The sequence below is a fragment of the Misgurnus anguillicaudatus genome, chromosome 20 (genome assembly GCF_027580225.2).
Source record: "Misgurnus anguillicaudatus chromosome 20, ASM2758022v2, whole genome shotgun sequence".
NCBI classification, from domain to species: Eukaryota; Metazoa; Chordata; class Actinopteri; order Cypriniformes; family Cobitidae; genus Misgurnus; species Misgurnus anguillicaudatus.
The window spans coordinates 8,923,425-8,946,200 of NC_073356.2; the positions used below are offsets into that span (position 1 = coordinate 8,923,425).

The window sequence follows — 22,776 nt, forward strand, 5'->3', positions numbered from 1 at the left end:
TATACATTTATTTACACTAAATTTGTGCTCCAGCCGCTTTCTTGGCCGCCATTTAATTTTTTCGAACTCGACCAGGCTCGACCAATCATATTCCCCATGCATAGAAATTGTGGGACAATTTCTCAGGAGTCAGGAAGTAAACCTAACATTGTATTTGAGCATGCCTTGAAGCCTTCTTGCCTTGGAAAGCTGCTGCTGAAAGTAGCAATTTAGAGTTTGCGGACACAGCCACGAGTTCTTACTCTTAGTACATAATTGAGAAACGTGATTGTTTATTGCCTTGGAAGAATAAATCGTACAAACTTTTAGTGATGAATATAGGATAAGATATGCGTCAAAACTTGGAATATCTAAGAAGAATACTCACATGTCCCATACAGTTATCATCTTCGGATTTGAAACAAAACATGGCCGAACCTGTGGCTTTAGCTGAAGTGCATTTCTAGGCCAATTTCAACTTTATTTTCATAAATATATTTCATATAAGCTTTGTAAAGTTTTTTGTAAAGAAATGTTTATTAAACTCTTCATAACTTTTTTATTATAACATCAGTTAATTTTGACTTTACAATAAACTTCAAATTGTCAGCTTTTAAAATGAGACCAAACGTATGCTTTAAGTGCAAAGCCTTCATAAATTGTATAGTCCAGTTTCACTTGATCTCTCTCCCTGTCAGAAAATCACTAAATCAGTACTAAATATTAACTTTGTTGACCTGGATTAAGCTAATCCCTGTCCGGGAAACCGCCCCATAAAATAATAAAATAAAATAAATGTTAACATCAGGAGATCAGATAAACAAGTTCATTTACTTCATAATAATATGCTTAATCATTCTTAATAATCTTATGCCTAATATATTGAAAACAGCTCATTTAATATTTCTTGTTTCTTCACACGGACAATAAAACAATACATTAAATAAATTATGTAAATGCTTGGATTCATTTAAATATTTTAGGGGTGGTTTCCCGGACAGGGATTATCTTAAGACAGGAACTTAGTTTAATTAGGAGACATGACTAGTTTTAACCAACATGTCTTACTTAAAACATTGTGTGCATTTTAAGGCAAAACAAAGGGCACTGATGCATTTGAAGATATGTCAGTGCAAGTGGTTTTCAGTTTGAACAGCTCTTACATTTATTTTAATATATAGGACCAATCCCTGTAGCCTACGAGATAAGCCTCAGAAAATATGTTTTCCTGTTATTTTTATACATTTCACCTGTCGGTTTTTTTTCACATGCTTTGCAGTTTTTGGTAGCTGACAAATTTCACAAAGACCAGTTTGATCTCAAATATGATTTTTACATTCACGTGTGCTATTTAATTAACATATTCATATTTTCTCCCATGTTCCTTCAAGCTCTTTTCACACTTAGTGTCTTCTTTTAATTATATATCCAAATAATATTGCCATTCTTTAATATTGCTTTTTATAGACCATTTCAAAAGATGCAAACAATCAGTTTTTTAACAGATAAACGTTGGGATAAAATACAACCAACAGAACATATAACTGAATCAAAAAGTTAAACAAACATCTTAAAGTAATGATTTATGTGAAATAAAAAAACAGTCACAATCTGAAACAGGAAGTGTTTCTGGACCATTGTTGTTTACATCTTTTGAAATGATATGATGTCCTATCATGTCCTATCGTTTGGCTTCTTCTCTCTCCAGTACAGCAGGAGGCGCTCTGCAGCTCTTTAGTCCGCCGATATATCCACTAAAGAAAGAAAGAAAGAAAGCTCACGTGTGATGTGTTTGTGTCTGTGTTTCTCTCTCTCTCGAATGTTTTATTGAGTGTAAACAGAGTCTTGTCTCTGTGTATTTTAGTGTTGAGATGTTGATGATGACAGATGAGATGTGCTGTAAATCAGTAACTGTTAGGAACTGATCTGTCCATGCTGGATATTGACGATTGAAAGAGCTGAAGAAGAAAGAGATGGCGTTACTGGAGGCAAAACTGAGGTCAAGAGGAGATGAAGGAGTGAAGAAAGAGGTTTGTACAGCTTAATCATCATTTACATGAATCACTCTGTCTGTTTGACAACATTAAATCATTTATAATCTTACACTGAGTGTGTGTTGTGTTGTCAGGATGTGGATTGTTGTGAATCTTCAGTGTATGTGACTGATGGATGTCTGGATTCAGTGTGGATGAGCAGAGATCAGAGCCGCACACCACAGCCACTGCTGGACTCTAAACTCTCTGAAGAGAAATCCAGACACACACAGGACTCAGAGCTCAGTCTCACTTTACTCTCTTATACTGAGTCAAAGCCCACAGACGCTCAGGACACTGTGTGTGACAGTAATCAGGGCTTACAGGATGAGGAATCTACTGATCAAACCTCCACAGAGTCTCTGGATTCTGTCTGTAACGCTGGAGAACAGCAGCAGATCCTGCAGACCACACTGAAGATGTGTTCAGTCAAACTGATCGACTGCAGGAACCTGATGATGAAGATTAAAACTGAACCCACAGAAGAGGAAGATCACACTGAAGAAGATAAAGACAATCGTGCAGATGATTTTATTCCATCAGGTATGTCCCTTAACTATTGTTGTATTCATCCGATTTTTTTTAACTGTCATGTGAGCAAGTGTTTTATAAAAGCTAAAAAGAAAAGCAGCAAAAAATGTAAGGTCTAAAATCTAAAAGGATATTAAGATATCTTTAGTACTTATAGGGGGAGTTTCAGATTAATCCAGGACTAGACCTTAGTTATATTAGGGCATTTAAGTAGTTTTTACGAAGAAACGATACAAGTGTGCATTTTGAGACAAAACAGTGACACTGATATTATAAGTTATGTCAGTGTAGGAGCCAAAATGTGTGTTTTTTAGTTTGACCATTGAGTGGCCCATTACAATTTGTATATAGGTCTTTCTACTGTGGTAGTTAGGTGTTTTTGACTGCAACAGCGCAAGATGGTGGACATCATAAACTTCCCTCCCTGTATGTATTTTGGATATGAAATGTAACATTATGTGTGTGATGTTGTCATGTGGAGCAATTAAATGCTATAATGATTGTGAAAGTCGTTGTACAAATATAAATGGTTAATTTGACTCCCCTCTACAAAATAGTGGATAACTCGCTGTAGTGCATTTAAAAAAAAAAAGTTTGAATCACTAGTTATGTTTGTCTTTATTCTAATAATATATTAAAGGAACAGTATGTAGGATTGTGGCCAAAACTGGTATTGCAATCACACAACTGGTGGCCAATACACAGCATGACAACATAAACAACAGTTGAGGGCAGACCACTGTTGTCAGTGATATAAGTATTTGAAATTGAAATGATTTCTTAATGTCTAGTGACATATAAGAGCCATTTTATGATTAATTTATATACATTTCTTACATACTGCTCCTTTAACAAAATTATAAAAATGTAGATGCGTACGTTTTTTATTTGATGTGCAGTGACCCAGCTATAATAACAGGACTGACAGCTGTCTTCTGTTTCTGTGTAAAAATAGAAAAAGATACAGAATCTCAATTTATCCTTCTTTGTGTAAATAAGAGTGACAAGAGAATTATACTGTATTATGTTTCTTTCAGATGTGAAGATTGAGTCATATTTGGATATAGACATAACATCCTCAACATCAGAAGAGCGACTGACAGCACAAACTCTTTCCTGCATCACCTGTGGAAAGACATTCAGCTCACAGAGACATTTAGAGAGACATGAGAGAAAACACACAGAACAGAAACTCAGCTTTACTACCTTACAAGAGAAGAAACTTCATCATTCAAAAGAGCACGGAGAGAAGAAGATGAAAAAGAAGAAGAAAAAGAAGTTTCAATGTGAGCAGTGTGGGATGAATTTTGTCTTCTTATCTCAGCTGAAAGATCACATGAGGACACACAGTGGTGAAACGCCTTTCAACTGCACTGAATGTGGAAATAACTTCAGCTCCAAACAAAGTCTTGATGTTCATCAGAGAATTCACACAGGAGAAAAATCATACGAGTGTCCTCACTGTGAGATGAGATTCCGACATAAAAGCACTCTGAAGAAACATGTGTTAATACACACCAATGAGAGACCATATCAGTGCAGTAAATGTGACAAAACCTTTAGGCATTCAGCTTCATTAAAAAGACACCAGAATATTCACTCTGAACTCTATAAATGTTCACTCTGTGATAAAGGTTTCTGTCGTAAATCTCATCTTATAGGCCACGAGAGAATTCACACTGAAAAACCTTACACATGCTCTCAGTGTGACAAGACGTTTACTCGGTCAAGTACCTTAAAAATCCATGAGAGACTTCACACTGGAGAGAAACCTTATGTCTGCTCTTACTGTGGAAAGAGATTCAATAGTACATCTAATGTCAAAGTTCATGAGAGAGTTCACACTGGAGAGAAACCTTATCACTGTAGTGTTTGTGGGAAGAATTTTGGGCAGCGTGAACATTTAGTAAGCCATCAGAGACTTCACACAAGAGAGAAACTTTTCAAATGCTCTCAGTGTGACAAGACGTTTGCTGAGTCAAGAAAATTAAAAATCCATGAGAGACTTCACACAGGAGAGAAACCTTACGCCTGCTTGATCTGTGGAGAGAGATTCACTTATCCTGGAAGTCTTCAGTATCATCAGAAGAAACAAGCAGGGATGGAAGGGCCCTCGCATGCATGTGCACCGCCACCCTATGGTCTTAGTAAAACAGTGAACCAGGGGGATTTAAATTTAAGTGGGTATATAGATAGGTGGATATTCAAAGGAACTTTGATGTGCCACACCTCCTGTGTGCAGCAGGTGGCGCTATGACTGTAACTGATTGTTGTTACATTGATGTGTTCAGGCCAGGACTCTTGTCAAACGTATGATGTCTGTGAAAGGTCGGACATTGTATGCCTGAGTTACAACAGCTTTCTCATGGTGAAACATCAAATTTTGCCAGGCCACTACGGACACGCCCCTTTAACGAAATGTCAAGATCTTCACAATGTATCATTGTGAAGTCCTTAAGTTCAGACTGACCAAATATGATGATGATCTGAAAAAAACTCTATGAGCAGTAAATCACAGTGTAAAACCTGAAATTTCCTGCTGCCAGCAGGTGGTAGCTTTTACTGAATATTGCCATGTTGATGTGTTCAGGTAAGGACACTTATCAAACATGTTAAGCGTGGGTCACATTGGAAATTGTAAGCATGAGTAAGAACAACTTCCTGTTTCATGGCGAAAACGCCTAAATTTGTCAGGCTGCCACGGACACACCCTCAAACGAAAAGCCAAAAGCCTTTAGATGAGACTGACCAAATATGATGATGATCTGATTAAATCTCTAGTAGTATTTCATTAAAGTATGAATATGAAGCCTGGAAATGGCAAAATTTGCACAGAAATCACAGAGAAAATTAAAAATGGCTGACTTCCTGTGAGCGTGGTTCCAAGGAACTTTTTTGTAGGTCTTGGGGTGATAGATGACCCTACCAAATTTTGAATCTGTAATTTTGCAGGTGGTGCTATCCAGTCATTTCTACACACCCACTTCTAAAGCCTATACCACATGTAAATTTCCGTCACTTCCGACGTGTGTGCAAAGTTTCATCAAGTTTTTGGGCATGTTTAGGCCCTCAAAAATGCGATTCATTTCGGAGAAAAAAAGAAGAAACTGAGCAAAAACAATAGGGCTTTGCACCCTCGGTGCTCGGGCCCTAATTACACTGAAATCATCATAGTGCCTTAAACTCTTTACACACTGACCACGTTTATTCCACTTGAATGTTCGCCTTGATAATATGCTAGAACAAAAACAATTCATTTCTATGATTTACTTCACATTGATTTGTTCTTTAGTGAACGATCTTTCAGAAGTGCTAACTTAACAGTAACTGGTTTTGGCCCTGTATCAATCTCAGAATGACGTCTAATAGGCAGTAGGTAGAATTGCTGTGTTTTTCTGGAGAGGGCCTTCATCTTTCTAGCACATATCAGGAGAGAGATAAGAAAAGCTAAAGGGACATCTGCGCTCTCATTCTGGTAAAAAAAGACATTTAAATGTGATGAGTGCACATCTGAGGAGACACATGAGTGTTCATGCAAATGTGAAATCTTAGTTGTGTTTGTTTTAAAGTGTTTATGGTTGTTGAAATAGCCTACATGTTGATTTGAGATCTTGATTTGCTTTGAGTGTGGAGAAACATTGAGAAAATGTTTGGGTTCTGTATGACCCCCAGACCCTCCTCCTATTTTTATTCTTATGTTTTTTGACTTTTTCTAATTTTGTAGGATCTTTTAGTAATGTGTTTTTTACTTTATAATGTTGACTGATGACCGTTTTTTTATGTTTGAAATTGAAAATGTCTTTATGTATTTTCTGCGTGCACGCGTTAAAGTGCCAGTTAGGTTTCATTTCTACGCTTCCTGATATTGTTAATTAGTTTCCGACAACAGGCTTAAAATCATGCAAGGTCAAAAAACAATCATTTTCTCAAAATATATTTGTTAATATTACCCCATTTCTCAGAGATCCCCAAACGATTTGTGTGAAGCTGTTCAATGACCCAGTCTGCCTAAACCCCACCTTTCAGTAGCCTACTCTGCTCTGATTGGTCAACTGACACAGTCTCCGCACAGCCCAACAATAGTGTAACATGCACTGACAAGACATTAAGAGTTTAAAAACCGACATCAATACACATCATTCATCATTAATCCAAGTTATAAAAATGACAACAGACACTAACATTTTTACAATCAAGTGGGAAAGTATGTAAGCTAACCGGGCTACAGCTAAACAGCAAACAGGATTGGAACTGCAACATGCGTTAGCCGATTGCTAGTGCGAATTACTGATAAGACATTGAAAACACTCAGGGTCTTAACCCCACTTTCTTGAATACACCCAAGTAATAAACAGATTGGCTACAGAAAGAATTTCTGCATGCTGACTGTTTGTTTTAAGTACTAAAAATACAGTGCAATCTTCCATCCCTTGTTATGTAAACAAACTATGATCATTATTAAACGCTTTCACTATGCTTAGATGTTCTTATTTGTTTTTAGACAATCTTTTGTTTTCATATTTTTGATTTGGAACGTCAACTTTTTTCTGTATTTTTTTTAAGGTAAGTCTACTCTTTGTTTAATTTTATTGTCTCAACTACAAGATATGTCTGACAGTAATTTTGTTAAACTTGTTTTTCTCTTGATTGGGTCGTGTTTTTCTCAGATTTTTGTGTTTCGTTTCATTAGTTCATTATTATTAATTAAATGATGGATACACTGTAAAAATATGCAGCATTTTTGTAAAATCAACATATATTTTTATGTTACTTTAACTTAAAAAAAGTTAATTTCAACTTGATTTTATGAGTTATGTCAACTTATAACAAGCCAAAACTTAAAACAGTAGGTTGAATTGACTTGCAAAACCAAGTTGTTTTAACTTCAAGCTGCATTCTTTTACTTTTTGTGTGCAAATATATTTTTACCAATGATTTTAACCAGTGATGCTGTGATTTTGTTTTTGAACCTAAAAAAATCTTCAACTGGATTTTTTTTTTTTGCTGACTCTTTCTCTAATAATAAACATACATTTAGCATCCATATTTGTCCATGCCCATGATGATTAGAGTATAAAAAACTTAAATTGTTAAATTAATGTATAGAACCAATAAAATGTGTGATTAAATTGTGATTAATCACAAGTTAACGCGTGGCAATCATGTGATTAATCTAGATTACATTTTTTTATTAATTGACAGCCTTAATTCCAAATCCAAATATTTGTATTTTTCCCATTTTCTTATTCAACAATGCAACTCGAGTAACTAATGCTAGATACGGTCAGTTCTTACTCACCTTAATAATGAATCCACTGTCCAGCTCTCTGTATTCATCAGCTTTAATGTTTTAAGTGTCTATTGGAAATTACACCCCATGATCCTTCTTTTGCCCCACTCTCAAGTCTTCCTGTCTTGATTAGCACAAATGTGACAGACACATTTTCTCCAAAACAATGCTTGCACATATTTGTGTTTTTTACAATGTTATGTTTACAAACACACTTTTAAAACGTTAAAGAAATACATATCAAAATACTACTTATAGGGGCGGTTTCCCGCACAGGGATTAGACTAAAACATTTTTAAGAGCTGTCCAAACTGAAAACAACTTGCACTGACATATCGTAAAATACATCAGTGGCCTTTGTTTTGCCTTAAAATGCACACAGGTAATGTTTTAGTAAGGTATTTTTGTTAAAAGTAGTTATATTTCCTAATTAAACTAAGGCTAGTCCTGGATTAAGCTAATCCCTGTCCTGGAAACCGCCCCATAAAATAATAAAATAAAATAAATGTTAACATCAGGAGATCAGATAAACAAGTTAATTTACTTCATAATAATATGCTTAATCATTCTTAATAATCTTATGCCTAATATATTGAAAACAGCTCATTTAATATTTCTTGTCTTTTCACACGGACAATAAAACAATACATTAAATGTGTCACATTACATAAATTATGTGAATGCTTGAATCCCTTTATAATTTTGTAGACATTTAAATTTTCAATCATAAAAATTTTTTAGGGATGGTTTCCCGGACAGGGATTAGTTTAAGCCAGGAACTTAGTTTAATAAGGAGACATGACTAGTTTTAACCAACATGTCTTACTAAAAACATTACTTGTGTGCATTTTGAGGCAAAACAAAGAGCACTGATGTATTTTAAAATATGTCAGTGCAAGTGGTTTTCAGTTTGGACAGCTCTTACATTTATTTTAATCTAATCCCTGTCCGAGATAAGCCTCAGAAAAGATGTTTTCCTGTTATTTTTATACATTTCACCTGTCGAGTTTTTTTCACATGCTGTGCAGTTTTTGGTAGCTGACAAATTTCACAAAGACCAGTTTGATCTCAAATATGACTTTTACATTCACGTGTGCTATTTAATTAAATGTGTTATATTCTAGTCATATTTTCTCTCATGTTCCTTCACTTAGTGTCTTTTTTTAGTGTCTTCTTTTAATTATATATCCCACTAATATTGCCATTCTTTAATGTTGCTTTTCTATATAATGTCCTATCGTCATGATTTTAAGTTTGGCTTCTTCTCTCTCCAGTACAGTAGGAGGCGCTCTGCAGCTCTTTAGTCCGCCGATAAACCCACTAAAGAAAGAAAGAAAGAAAGACAGCTCGCGTGTGATGTGTTTATGTATCCTCATTGTTTTCTCTCTTCTTTAGTGACTTATTGAGTGTAAACAGAGTCTTGTCTCTGTTTATTTTAGTGTTGGGATGTTGATGATGAGAGATGAGATGTGCTGTAAATCAGTAGGAACTGATCTGTCCATGCTGGATATTGATGATTTCATCACAGAAATCTCTCAGCTTAAGAAAGAGGTGGCGTTACTGGAGACAAAGCTGAGGTCAAGAGGAGATGAAGGAGTGAAGAGAGAGGTTTGTACAGCTTAAACATCTTTTACATGAATCACTCTGTCTGTTTGACAACATTAAATCATTTATAATCTTACACTGAGTGTGTTGTGTTGTCATGATGTGGATTGTTGTGAATCTTCAGTGTATGTGACTGATGGATGTCTGGATTCAGTGTTGATGAGCAGAGATCAGAGCCGCACACCACAGCCACTGCTGGACTCTAAACTCTCTGAAGAGAAATCCAGACACACACAGGACTCAGAGCTCAGTCTCACTTTACTCTCTTATACTGAGTCAAAGCCCACAGACGCTCAGGACACTGTGTGTGACAGTAATCAGGGCTTACAGGATGAGGAATCTACTGATCAAACCTCCACAGAGTCTCTGGATTCTGTCTGTAACGCTGGAGAACAGCAGCAGATCCTGCAGACCACACTGAAGATGTGTTCAGTCAAACTGATCGACTGCACGACCCTGATGATGAAGATTAAAACAGAACCCACAGAAGAGGAAGATCACACTGATGAAGACAATTGTGCAGATGATTTAAATCCATCAGGTATTAAGTCTCCTTAACTATTGTTGTATATTTATACCATTTTTGTAAATTGTTTTATTAAAGGGGGCTTTCAGTCAAAAAGAAAAAATGCAAAAAAAAATTTAAGGAGTAATATCATAAAGGATATTACGATATCTTTAATACTTATGGGGAAGTTTTCATTAGTTTAGATTAATCCAGGACTTTTCCTTAGTTATATAAGGGCATTTAAGTAGTTTTTATTCTTAAAAAAAAAACTACATCTGTGCATCTTGAGACAAAACAATGGCACTGATATAAGTTATTTTTAATGTAGGAGCCAAAATATGTTAAAATAAAGTAATAAGCCCCAAGAAGCAGTGGGTTACCAACGGTTATTTTATATGCATAGCAGGATTTCATAAAATAAAATACAGCAAATAAGTGGAAATTATATTTGTACAAATATTACTCTCCCGCAGTAAGACTTCTTTTAACCCTTAAAAGAGGTCTTAATGTCCAAAATTGTTAGAAGTACCGACAAGGACTTTTAAGTGTTTCTTTAGACAAAACGTGAAGAGGGAGACAAAAAGGTTTCCCACAACACAATTTATATATTTATATTATTTTATAAATTAATTATAGGGATGTATATTTATATAAATTTATAAATTAAAATAGGAAAAAGTATACCATCAACGCCCCCTTTGAACCCTTGATGCGGCTGTGGTGAAGCCCACTGCAGCAGGCTTCACGCACTCTACCAACGCAGAAGTCCTTGCGAAAGAGAAATCAGACCAATCAGATGACTGAAGGGAGGAGTTCACACTGATGGGCAACATCTCTTCCTATTTCTGGTGTGACGCTAGAGTCTGTCCCAAAATACAACTTCGGGCACCCTCTTGTACTCGCATCAAGGGTCCCTAAGATCTGCACTACATGATGTCATCAGAGTGTGCAATTTGGGACAGGGCCATACATAGGGTGACCATACGTGCCATTCTTCCCGGACGCATCCCGTCCAGGATTTCGGTGCGTCTTCCGGAAGTCGTATTTGTTGACCGCATACGCCATTCAGTTAAAAACATAAGATATACAATCGTAGTTTCATTCTTACCTTAAAATGTAACGGTTGCTTTTCTGTTATAATAATAATAATAATAATCCTCTATGACGTATGCGGTCGACAAAAATCCTGGATGGGATGCGTCCGGGAAGAATGGCACGTATGGTCACCCTAGCCATACACAGAGTTTTTAGTGTTGAGGGAATGCGTCAGTGTTTATGTTGGGTAGTGTATAATAGCGGAAATACGAATTTGAGGTAGAAACTCCTCAGGGAGGTGTTTTCTCTTAATTGACAAGATAACTGGATATCACCATTAAATGTGCAATTGTAGAAAAATTTAAAATATGATTAAAACTGTGGTGTTTATTTTCATAAATCAGTACCAGAACTGCCCGTTTTATAATGTGTTTTTCAATCTGACTATTGAGGGTCCCTGTGACCATTACAATTAGTATATAGGTTTTTCTACTGTGGTAGTTTTTGACTGCAGAACAGCGCAGGATGGTGGACATAAACTTCCCTCCCTGTATGTATTCTGGATATGAAATTGGACCTTATATGTGTGGTGTTGTCATGTGGAGCCATTCAATGCTACAAGTCTTTGCACAAATAAAAATGGGTTATCTGACACCCTTCTACAAAATAGTGGCTGTGTCTCGTTTCACAGGTTGCGTCCTCTAGAGGTTGCATTCTAAGGGGCTGATCACAACAAAAGCACTTAAAACGCTTAGAAACGCAAGGCGCGACGCATTGCCTTTAACAAAAGAGCAGCTTTTTATATGGCTAACCAACCACCGAGTCTTGTCAATCAAATATTGAAGTGTGTGCACTCTTTTGCTGTTATATTAGCAGAAATTTTAAATGGAGGGCACTTGCTCTGAACTTGTTTGAGGGTGAGAGGCGCACAAACATGCAGGAAAGAGTGAGCTAGTGGGGTCCGGTTCTTCAAAGCAACTGTAAACTTCCCTCATAGATATATACACTAGATGCATTTAATATTTTGTCTTTGGTCACTAGTTATGTTTGTCTTTATTCTTCTAATAAGATATTAATAAAATGATAAAAAAAATAGATGTGGTCGTTTTAAGCGTTTGATTTTGTAATGTGCAATGACCCAGCTATAATAACAGCACTGAGAGCTGTCTTTTGTCTCTGTGTGAACATAGAAAATTATACAACAGTTCTTTCTGGTTCTCGAATCTGATTGGCTAAGAGCTATGCGATATTGTGCTGATATCGGCACTGTAACCGCTTCACCTTTCGTATCATTCCGCCACCTAGTGAATGGAGGTCCTAAGCAGGCTCATCTCTGAATGGAAAAACACAGACTCTCACTCTCCGTGTGTCTCATTAGTTTACTAGCTCATAAATCAGTCTGTCAAAGATCAGCGCTCTTGGATGTTACGTTAAAGTTAATGGGAGAAATGTCTTGTCACATCGTGTGGACGATTAACACTTGGAAAGAGGAATATAAACACTCGTTTTTTTTTCTGGAGCTATATCTCTTATCAGAACGTGAAAACACTGTGGAACCTCAGGTAAGCACCGCAGCTTTTAAATGTGGACATTGATCATTTACTTTATCGTGACGTGACTATTAAACATGTTATGAGATATCGCCACTGATATATTTATAAGCAGCATGCAAAAACATCTCTCTGACACTTATAAAAAAACGTTTTATATAGTACTGACAAAAACAAAGTTTAATAATAATAATCGAGTGCTCGTATCACGTTAAGAATAAATGAAAAAGCAATAGTAACTTTATAGGCTACAAGTAGTTTTATTAACTTTTTCCTCGCGCCAAAACAATAACAACACAAAAGACACTAAATATGAATTAAAAAACAAGTAATAGTTTTGATCATGACACCAAATACTGCTGATTTGATCTCATTTTGACGATCATAAACAAACAAGGCCAACATGAGAGCCAGGGTATCTCTGTCAGAGATGTAGCCCAGAGAGGGCGGTGGTCAGCGGGGTGAGTGAACACTGACGTCCGCTCATGCTTTGGTTCTCATTTGTACCGAATCTCACTAAGCAAACGTTCAAACAGGCGCTACTTTTACTAATCGACTGCAGATTTAAATATATATAGCGATATTGCTTAAATATACAGAATCTAAATTTATCCTTCTTTGTGTAAATAAGAGTGACAAGATCATTTAATTGTATCGTGTTTCTTTCAGATGTGAAGAGTGATTCATGTCGTGATGGAGAAACATCCCCAACATCAGAAGAGCGACTGACAGCACAAACTCTTTCCTGCATCACCTGTGGAAAGACATTCAGCTCACAGAGACATTTAGAGAGACATGAGAGAAAACACACAGAACAGAAACTCAGCTTTACTACCTTACAAGAGAAGAAACTTCATCATTCAAAAGAGCACGGAGAGAAGAAGAAGAAGAAAAAGAAGAAGTTTCAATGTGATCAGTGTGGGAAGAATTTTGTCTTCTTATCTCATCTGAAAGTTCACATGAGGACACACAGTGGTAAAACGCCTTTCTACTGCACTGAATGTGGCTATTACTTCAGCACCAAACAAAGTCTTGATGGTCATCAGAGAATTCACACAGGAGAAAAACCATACGAGTGTCCTCACTGTGAGATGAGATTCAGAGATAAAAGCAATCTGAAGAGACACGTGTTTAAACACACCAATGAGAGACCGTATCAGTGCAGTAAATGTGACAAAACCTTTAGGCATTCAGCTTCATTAAATTCACACCAGAGAATTCACTCTAAAAAGAAACTCTATCAATGTTCACACTGTGATAAACATTTCTGTTATAAATCTAGTCTGATAAACCATGAGAGAATTCACACTGGAAAACGTTACAAATGCTCTCATTGTGAGAAGACGTTTACTCTGTCAAGTAATTTAAAAGTCCATGAGAGACTTCACACTGGAGAGAAACGTTACATCTGCTCTTACTGTGGAAAGAGATTCACTCATCTATCTAATGTCACAACTCATGAGAGAATTCACACCGGAGAGAAACCTTATCACTGTAGTATCTGTGGGAGGAGTTTTAGACAGCGTGAAAATTTAGTAAGGCATCAGAGAACTCATACAGGTGAAAAACCTTTCAAATGCTCTCAATGTGAAAAGACGTATACTCGGTTATGTAAATTAAAAATTCATGAGAGATTTCACACAGGAGAGAAACCTTACGCCTGCTCGATTTGTGAAAAGAGATTCCCTCATCCTGAAAGTCTTAAGTATCATCAGAAGAAACACACTGAAGAACAAACTACATTGAAATCATCACAGTGCCTTATACTCTTTACACATTGACTGCGTATATTCCACCTGAATGTTTGACGCGATAATATGTTAGAACAACAACAATTAATTTCTATGATTTACTTCACATTGATTTGTTCTTTAGTGAGCGGATGTTCAGAAGTGCTAACTTAACAGTTACTGGTTTTGGCCCTGTGTCAATCTCAAAATGATTTCTAAGATGCAGTAGGTAGAATAGTAGGTAATCTTTCTATCACATATCAGGACAGAGATAGGGAAAGCTAAAGGGACATTGGCCTCCGCGCGGTCTGTAAACATAAAATGATCATGTTTGACACTTTCTGCGGAAACTTTTCCATAAACAATATAAAATAGCCTCCTGTGTTTGTTTTCCACATAACAATATACTATAGATATTGATAGACTAGATAAGAAGTGTGGATATTTAAAATCTCTAGTCTGTCTTTAGTCTGGTGGTCAGGGCACAGGAATGGATTAAATCAGCAGATGTTAACTGTTCCAAAGTCTAAATTAAAATCTAGGGGGGATTGAGCTTTCGCCATAGCCGCATAATCTAAACCGCTCCATATTAGAATTTCAAATGAAAGTTAAAAACATTTTTTATTAAGACCTATGACTTGTGATGTTGTTTGTCGGATTTTTATGTGGTGTGTATATATATATATATTTAAGTCTTTTATACTCTAAAAAAACAAACGGTGCTATATAGCACCAAAACTGTTGCTTTGGATCGTAACCATAGAAGAACCATTTTTGGTGCCATGTAGCACCGGTGAAGCACCTGTGTAGCACCTGTGTACAACCATATAGGGGCCATATAGCACCACTATAGCACCACATATGGTTCTACATAGCACTATATGGTTCTACACAGGTGCTTCACTGGTGCTTCACCGGTGCTATATGGCACTAAGGATGGTTCTTCTATGGTTGCGAGCAAGGAACCACTTTTGGTGCTATATAGCACCGTTTGTTTTTAGAGTTGTACAGCACATTGGTCAACTGTAGTTGTTTTTATTTGTGCTTTATAAATAAATTGAGACTTGAGTTTTGCAATTTATCTCCACATATATCATAAATATAAATTAGCAGGATCACTTGCTGAAGAGAAAATGTAGGTGACAAGCAGGGTTGTATAAGGTTTTGCAGTATACTATTATATAGTTCCTATCTTATGTATATGGTTTGCAAACACAAGAGTATTCAATGGCAATAAACGTCTTATGTGAGGATATTTATAGCCATATAATTTAACATAACAGCATAATGACATGAATGAACAGACAAGGAAGCAGGATTGACATGCAAATTGTATTATTATAAAGGGAAAAAAACAGCAATATTACTAAAATAAACACGGAGGTAGTCTAAATGCGCCAAACACGCTGTTATCGCACTAACAATTCTAAATAGCTCAAACATTATCTCTCAAAACTTTATATAATAAAAATTATATTCAAAGAAATATGAGCACGTTCGTCTCTGGCCTTGCTCTGTTATGTAATAGCGCTGATTGACAGGTGCGCTTCCCGTCTTTCAAACAGATATAATTTTGTATAGTTACTCCCTTAGAAAATAAAAAATGTAATTTTGACAGATTAGTTATGTTTTATATTACGCTACAGTTTAAATACCATTGTTAATTTGGTTATACCATAGTAAATTTATGGTTACTGTTGTTTTACTGCAAATAAAAACTAAAAGACTACGTTAGTATAATTAAACAATGTACAAACATACTTTATGTATGCATTTATGGTGAAACTGCTGCATCATGTCAATTCATGCTCATTTCAAAGACTAAACATGCGATATCACTTTAAATCAGCATGTACAGCTTGTGTGAAGCAGGGGCGTAGCCACGAGGGGGCCTGAGTGGGCCTTGGCCCCCTCATTTACATGTCCGGCCCCCTCAGATTTCCAATTGCTTAAAAAGAGAAAATTTTGATTTCTTAGTCTGATTGATAGATTGACCAATCAAAATGCTGCGCGGTAAAATGTTGTTGTGCGTAACTTACGCTGTCATCTTCATGAGAGTTCATTAATATTCGGTGACAATCATTTTTTAAGGTAAAATGTAAGGCAACATAAACATTTGTTTAATCATTCCTCATAACATTTTAAAGCCACGATCTACAGAACATCACACAAAGATATAACAAAATAATTGGATTATTAATCCTAAAAAATATTATAAATGTGATCCTGCCTTGGAAACCATGGCTACAATTCAGTGTTTTTATTTAATTTTACGATTTAGCGCGTCAAAGCAGTCATGACAAAAAAAACGACAAATGACATTTTGTGATTGTTTCTGTAAGTAATAAAAACTAAGCTTTATATACAATTTATTAAATGTTAATTTATAACAAGAAAAACGCTGAAATGTATTGTTTTATAGACACTACGCATTATTATTTAGCACAGAAATACCTGCTTGCTTGCTTGCTTGCTTGCTTTGACTTTGATCATCTCTATTCACTTTAGGTACAGAAACAACTGATGATTCTTATATTATTTATTTCAAGAATCTCTTTTCTATCATTTGAAAGTGAACACCGACCATAATATTAAAATCACAAGAAAGACAATAGTGTCAGGAATAAATTAGGTTCTGTGCAGATATTTTCCGTGTCATAATTGAAATTTAAAGAAAAGGCTTACCTGTTTTGTAGTTTAACTTTTGACAAGAAAACCACCCTGTTTTAAATACATTTTAAAAACTTATACCCGTCGAAAAACATCATTTTTTTATGTTTAGTTTGATGAACTCCTAGACGCAGAGCACATAGCGTGTTCGGCTAAATTGCATGCGCCAGCCTCATGGCCAGAACACAAACAGTGCAATATCAATGCAACGAGAAGCAATCCAAAATGTACAGACTTAAATTAGATCAGAATTTAAGTTTATAATAAATCATTTTTTTTTTATAAAATAAGATCAGAAGTAACAAGGTGCAGAACAAATGATGTGCAAAATGCCTGAAGTGCACGGAAACAAAACACAAGCCAAATAGTTAAATCGGATAACCCCGAGTGATTTATAAATAAAATAAAATAAAATAAAATAAAGAAATTATTAAAAGAACGAAAGTATAACCAGAATTGCCAGCTTTGTCTTTTAAATGTAGAAACAAAGAGGCAACGCTTCCTTAACATAGCCCCGTCACAGGGGTTGTTGCATTTATTAACGCATTATATAAATAAAAATATTTATTTAAAGCTACTTCTTCACATATTATTTGCATCATAATATGCTGTATATTAATATATTGGGAGAAAGCTGTTAGGCCTAGATCAGATAATGTGTGCACCCAAATACGGACAAAATTGAATGATTATCTTTTCAAAACACATCTGCGACTATATATATATATATATTGAGTTGCCCCCTCATTTTAGAATAGGACCCCCCAAAAATAAAATTCCGGCTACGCCCCGGCGTGAAGTACAGGAAAAATGATAGCAGCACTGCTGCACCACATCTGCAACGGACCGGACGGACCGCCTACATATGCTGTGTAAAAGCTCTAACTGTTAATATGAGCACATAAAAAATGAAGCAATGACATCAGCTGTGATTCTGGTGTTCCTGGAGGCTGGAGAGTGTTTTCTTGTCTTTTCTTGTTGTTATCTACAGAAACATTCAACAATGCAATTAGAGTAACTAAAGTATTTCTCTTGCAGATATTTAGGTTTTTTTTCACCAAAAATGTTACAACTTTTAAAACTGTAAAAAAATAAATAAATTGCTATTAATTAAAAATATATGTCCTAACATCATGAAGATAAGGTAAGGTTCATTTACTTCATTAATTATATGCTCACATCATTCTTAATCTTATCCCTAATATATTAAAAACTGTTAATTTAATAATTATTGTCTCATCACATGGACAATAATACATTATATAACAAATGTTTGCATCCCTTTATACTTTTGTTAGACATTTAAACTTTCAATCATAAAAATGTCTTAAAGTTTAGGCAAATTTAACACCAAAGGTGAATTAAATGTTTATTAAGTTTTCAATAAATATATTCAATAAATTAAAACTTTTATATTGTGTTGAAGTTATTAGTTGTTTATAAATGAAATATGTGATGATTTATTTTATGAAAAATAACCTGTTATAATGCATTCATTCATAGAATATTTCAATAAACAATTATTCCAGTAATGAAACATTTTTATTATAGATTGTTCATTGATTTAATCCTCCTCATTATATAGAAATTTTTTACTTATTTTGGATTTCCCCTACATCTATTCATGTTAAGCTGCTTTGAAACAATTAACAAATGTGAGAAGCGCTATATAAATAAAATTGAATTGAATTGAATAGATTCCTCATAATCTCTCTCTTTGTGGGTTTAAACGGCGGCTTGTAATGTATTCACAGTGTGACATTGCCATCGTCTGGAGATGTTTACTCCTGAACGTAGTAATGTCTTCTTGTCATAAACCTCGTTTTATTAAAAACCAGAACAGATACATTTTTCTGTTATTCCCATACATTTGACATTGTGTTTTTTTCACGTGCTCTGCAGTTTTTGTTAGCTGACAAATTTCACAAAGACCAGTTTGATCTCAGATATGACGTGCGCTATTTCGTTGACTGCATGTGTCATATTCTGGTCATAATTTCTTCAATTTCTTCAGTGTTTCTTCAAGCTCTTTTCCTCACTCAGTGTCTTCCTTTTATTTATAAATCCCACTGATATTGCCATTCTTAAATTTTGCTTTTCTATATAATGTATCGTCATGATTTGGCTTCTTCTCTCTCCAGTACAGTAGGAGGCGCTCTGCAGCTCTTTAATCTGCCGATAAACCCACTAAAGAAAGAAAGAGCTCACGTTGGAGGAGCTGAACACGCAGCGTCAGCTGAAGCTTGGGCTCGGATCCTCTGGGGTGTCAAAAGGGTTTTTTTTTTTTTTTTTCACAATTCAGATCCATTACACATATGCGCAAGTTATGCAGTAGGTGGCAGTAATACTCCCAAGGAGTGAGCAGCCAGTAAACGAAAGGAAAAAGAAGAAGAAGAAAGAGCTCACGTCTGATGTGTTTGTTTATCTCTCTTCTTTAGTGTTTTGTTGAGTGTAAACAGAGTCTTTTCTCTGTGTATTTTAGTGTTGAGATGTTGATGATGACAGACGAGATGTGCTGTAAGTCAATCGGAACTGATCTGTCCATGCTGGATATTGATGATTTCATCACAGAAATCTCTCAGCTGAAGAAAGAGGTGGCGTTACTGGAGACAAAGCTGAGGTCAAGAGGAGATGAAGGAGTGAAGAGAGAGGTTTGTACAGCTTAAACATCCTTTACATGAATCATTCTGTCTGTTTGACAACATTAAATCATTTATAATCTTACACTGAGTGTGTGTTGTGTTGTCAGGATGTGGATGTGGTTTGTTGTGAATCTTCAGTGTATGTGACTGATGGATGTCTGGATTCAGTGTGGATGAGCAGAGATCAGAGGCGCACACCACAGCCACTGCTGGACTCTAAACTCTCTGAAGAGAAATCCAGACACACACAGGACTCAGAGCTCAGTCTCACTTTACTCTCTTATACTGAGTCAAAGCCCACAGACGCTCAGGACACTGTGTGTGACAGTAATCAGGGCTTACAGGATGAGGAATCTACTGATCAAACCTCCACAGAGTCTCTGGATTCTGTCTGTAACGCTGGAGAACAGCAGCAGATCCTGCAGACCACACTGAAGATGTGTTCAGTCAAACTGATCGACTGCACGACCCTGATGATGAAGATTAAAACAGAACCCACAGAAGAGGAAGATCACACTGAAGAAAATGTAGACAATCGTGCGGATGATTTTATTTCATCAGGTATGTCTCCTTAACTATTGTTGTATTCATACCATTTTTGTAAATTGTTTTATTAAAGGGAGTTTTCAGTCAAAAAATGCAAAAAAAAAATGTAAGTACTAAAATCAGAAAGGATATCAGGATATCTTTAATACTTATAGGGACAGTTTTCAAGACAGAGTTTAGATTAATCCAGCACTACTCCAACACAGATGCAGCAAAGACAATGAAAATATGATTAAAGACTGTGGTGTTTATTTTCATAAATTAACATTCATCTAATTTATACATTAACAAAAAAGAAGTTTCATCCTGCCTTCATTTGTTCAGCGTTCCCACAGGTTCTTGAAATCCTTGAACATTTGTGAGTCTAGGACAAAAGATTCAAGGTCCTGGGAAGTTTTTGAGAATATACAAACACAGGTCATTGAAAGTGCTTGAATTCCATTTTATGCAAAAAGTTTTCTGGAAAAAAATCCTTACCCCTGGAGGCGTTCCCAATGTGTCACTCCAGTTACGCAGCACGAGTTTCCTCAAAGGGAACTGTAACACTGTGTCTTAAAAGGTAACACGATGTAACCTTGCTTTTACTTGAAATGTGTCCCCACATTTAGTCCTTGAATTTGAGAGTATTGGACCTGGAACGTCATTGAAAGGTCTTTGAATTTGAAGTTAAAGGCGGAGTCCATGATGTTTGAAAGCCAATGTTGCTATTGGAAATCACCTAAACAAACACGCCCCTACCCCAATAGAATCTGGACCTTCTGTTGATAGACCACCCCACACATACGCAACCCGGCATTTGATTTGATTTGATTGGCTATAAGTGTGTTTTGGTAGTCGGCCCGTCTCCTTTTCCAACGGGTTTTTCAAACATCGTGGACTCCGCCTTTAACTAAGGTGTGGAAACCCTGTTTGTTCTCTTATCACCTCTCAAATTTTTAGCTAATACTTAAGATAATTAAATTTTTGTTAGAGATCAGGGCTCATATTCATGAAACATTTCAGCGCAAAGAGTTACTAAGAAAAGTTTTAGAAATGTGGGTTTCCCTCTAATATTAAAACAGATCCCTAGTAAAGAAAGGAGTAATTTATAAAAGCATCTCAACCCTTAAAAGAGGTCTTGAGGTCCAAAATTGTTAGGACGTTTAAGGGGCTTAAGAGTTTCTTTAGCAAGTGGGAAAGTGGACAAAACGAGAAAATTGGTGCACACAATGCATGTAAGTTAATAGCAATACAACACATTAGATCGTGCAATCTCCGACACAGCACAGAAATGCCATTGCGCCAGAAATTAAAGTAATCACTACATTAATAGTTACCAATTCGGGACTAGAAAAAATGCAACTACTGTATGCAGCAGAGATTTGGGTCTGTAACGGACTTCTATAAGCAAAGTGATCACACAAACTTTATACAACAGTTCTTTCTGGTTCTCGAATCTGATTGGCTAAGAGCTATGCAATATTGTACTGATAACGGCACTGTAACCGCTTCACCTTTCGTATCATTCCGCCACCTAGTGAATGGAGGTCCTAAACAGGCTCATCTCTGAATGGAAAAACACAGACGCGCTGTTTTTAAACACTCTCCGTGTGTCTTATTAGTTCACTAGCTCGTAAATCAGTCGGTGAATCCCAATCGGAAGTTATTATTACGTTAAAGATCAGCGCTCTTGGATGTTACGTTAAACTTAATGGGATTAATGTCTTGTCACATCGTGTGGACACTTGGAAAGAGGAATGTAAGCACTCTGTTTTTCTTCTGGAGCTATATCTCTTATCAGAACGCGAAAACACAGTGGAACTGCAGGTAAGCACCGCAGCTTTTAAATGTGGACATTGATCATTTATTTAATCGCGACGTGACTATTAAAACATGTTATGAGAATATCGCCACTGGTATATTTATAAGCAGCATGCAAAAACATCTCTCTGACACTTATAAAAAACAGTTTTATATAGTACTGACAAGAACAAAGTTTAATAATAATCGAGTGCTTGTATCGCGTTAAGAGTAAATGGGAAACTAATAGTAACATTATATAAGTATAGTTTTATTAACTTTTACCTCACGCCAAAACAATAACAACACAAAAGACACTAAATATGACTAAGAAAACATGTAATAGTTTTAACATGACACCAAATACTGATGATTTGATTTCATTTTGACCATCAAAAACAAACAAGGCGAATATCAGAGCCAGGGAATCCCTGTCAGAGATGTAGCCCAGGGAGGGCGGTGGTCAGCGGGGCGAGTGAACACTGACGTCCGCTCATGCTTTGGTTCTCATACTTACCAAATCTCACTAAGCAAACTTTCAAACAGGCGCTATCTTTACTAATCGACTGTAGATTTAAATATAATAAATATATATTCTCGACTGAACTAATCTTAAAACTACACTTTGTGACCAAGAAACGTTAATATAAAGAAACGCCTATCCGTCCATTGAGTTATTATGAGATTCAAAGCAGCCGAAAGTGTTACCTGTCATTCTGGCAGCCCTCAAATCCGTGGCGGAAGAAGTAGTTCTCAAACAAAGAGGCTTTTAAAATAACTCCGTTGTTGTTTTCTAGTTTTCGTTTTTCAAACGTATGCAGTCGAACTGTTGTATAAAAGCAATATCGCTCTCGGAGTCGTGTGATATAGCTCTATAT

At 36.0% G+C, this 22,776-nt stretch overlaps 3 protein-coding genes across 3 annotated transcripts in view; all 3 read left to right on the forward strand.

Annotated features, from left to right (window-relative positions):
• Nucleotides 1-1,739: 1,739 nt before the first annotated feature.
• On the forward strand, nt 1,740-6,915 carry LOC129454486 (uncharacterized). The gene is made up of 3 exons (XM_055219026.2): nt 1,740-2,009; nt 2,108-2,555; nt 3,581-6,915. The coding sequence occupies exons 1-3, from the start codon at nt 1,953-1,955 to the stop codon at nt 4,798-4,800; spliced, it is 1,725 nt and encodes a 574-aa protein (XP_055075001.2). The 5' UTR covers nt 1,740-1,952; the 3' UTR covers nt 4,801-6,915.
• A 2,626-nt stretch (nt 6,916-9,541) lies between these two features.
• On the forward strand, nt 9,542-14,637 carry LOC129454485 (uncharacterized). The gene is made up of 2 exons (XM_073858075.1): nt 9,542-9,979; nt 13,201-14,637. The coding sequence occupies exons 1-2, from the start codon at nt 9,598-9,600 to the stop codon at nt 14,310-14,312; spliced, it is 1,494 nt and encodes a 497-aa protein (XP_073714176.1). The 5' UTR covers nt 9,542-9,597; the 3' UTR covers nt 14,313-14,637.
• A 4,692-nt stretch (nt 14,638-19,329) lies between these two features.
• Nucleotides 19,330-22,776, forward strand: part of LOC129454488 (uncharacterized) — a 33,941-nt gene continuing 30,494 nt past the window's right edge. The window contains exons 1-2 of the mRNA XM_073858074.1: nt 19,330-19,582; nt 19,681-20,134. Coding sequence (XP_073714175.1) covers nt 19,421-19,582; nt 19,681-20,134 — 616 coding nt within the window. The 5' untranslated portion in view covers nt 19,330-19,420. The remainder of the gene's footprint in view (nt 19,583-19,680; nt 20,135-22,776) is intronic.

Coding starts and splice junctions, on each gene's coding strand:
- LOC129454485 (XM_073858075.1), top strand. CDS start 9,598: ATGAGCAGAGATCAGAGCCGCACACCACAGCCACTGCTGGACTCTAAA. Junction 9,980..13,200: donor AGATGATTTAAATCCATCAG/GTATTAAGTCTC, acceptor TGTTTCTTTCAG/ATGTGAAGAGTGATTCATGT.
- LOC129454486 (XM_055219026.2), top strand. CDS start 1,953: ATGGCGTTACTGGAGGCAAAACTGAGGTCAAGAGGAGATGAAGGAGTG. Junction 2,010..2,107: donor ATGAAGGAGTGAAGAAAGAG/GTTTGTACAGCT, acceptor TTGTGTTGTCAG/GATGTGGATTGTTGTGAATC. Junction 2,556..3,580: donor AGATGATTTTATTCCATCAG/GTATGTCCCTTA, acceptor TGTTTCTTTCAG/ATGTGAAGATTGAGTCATAT.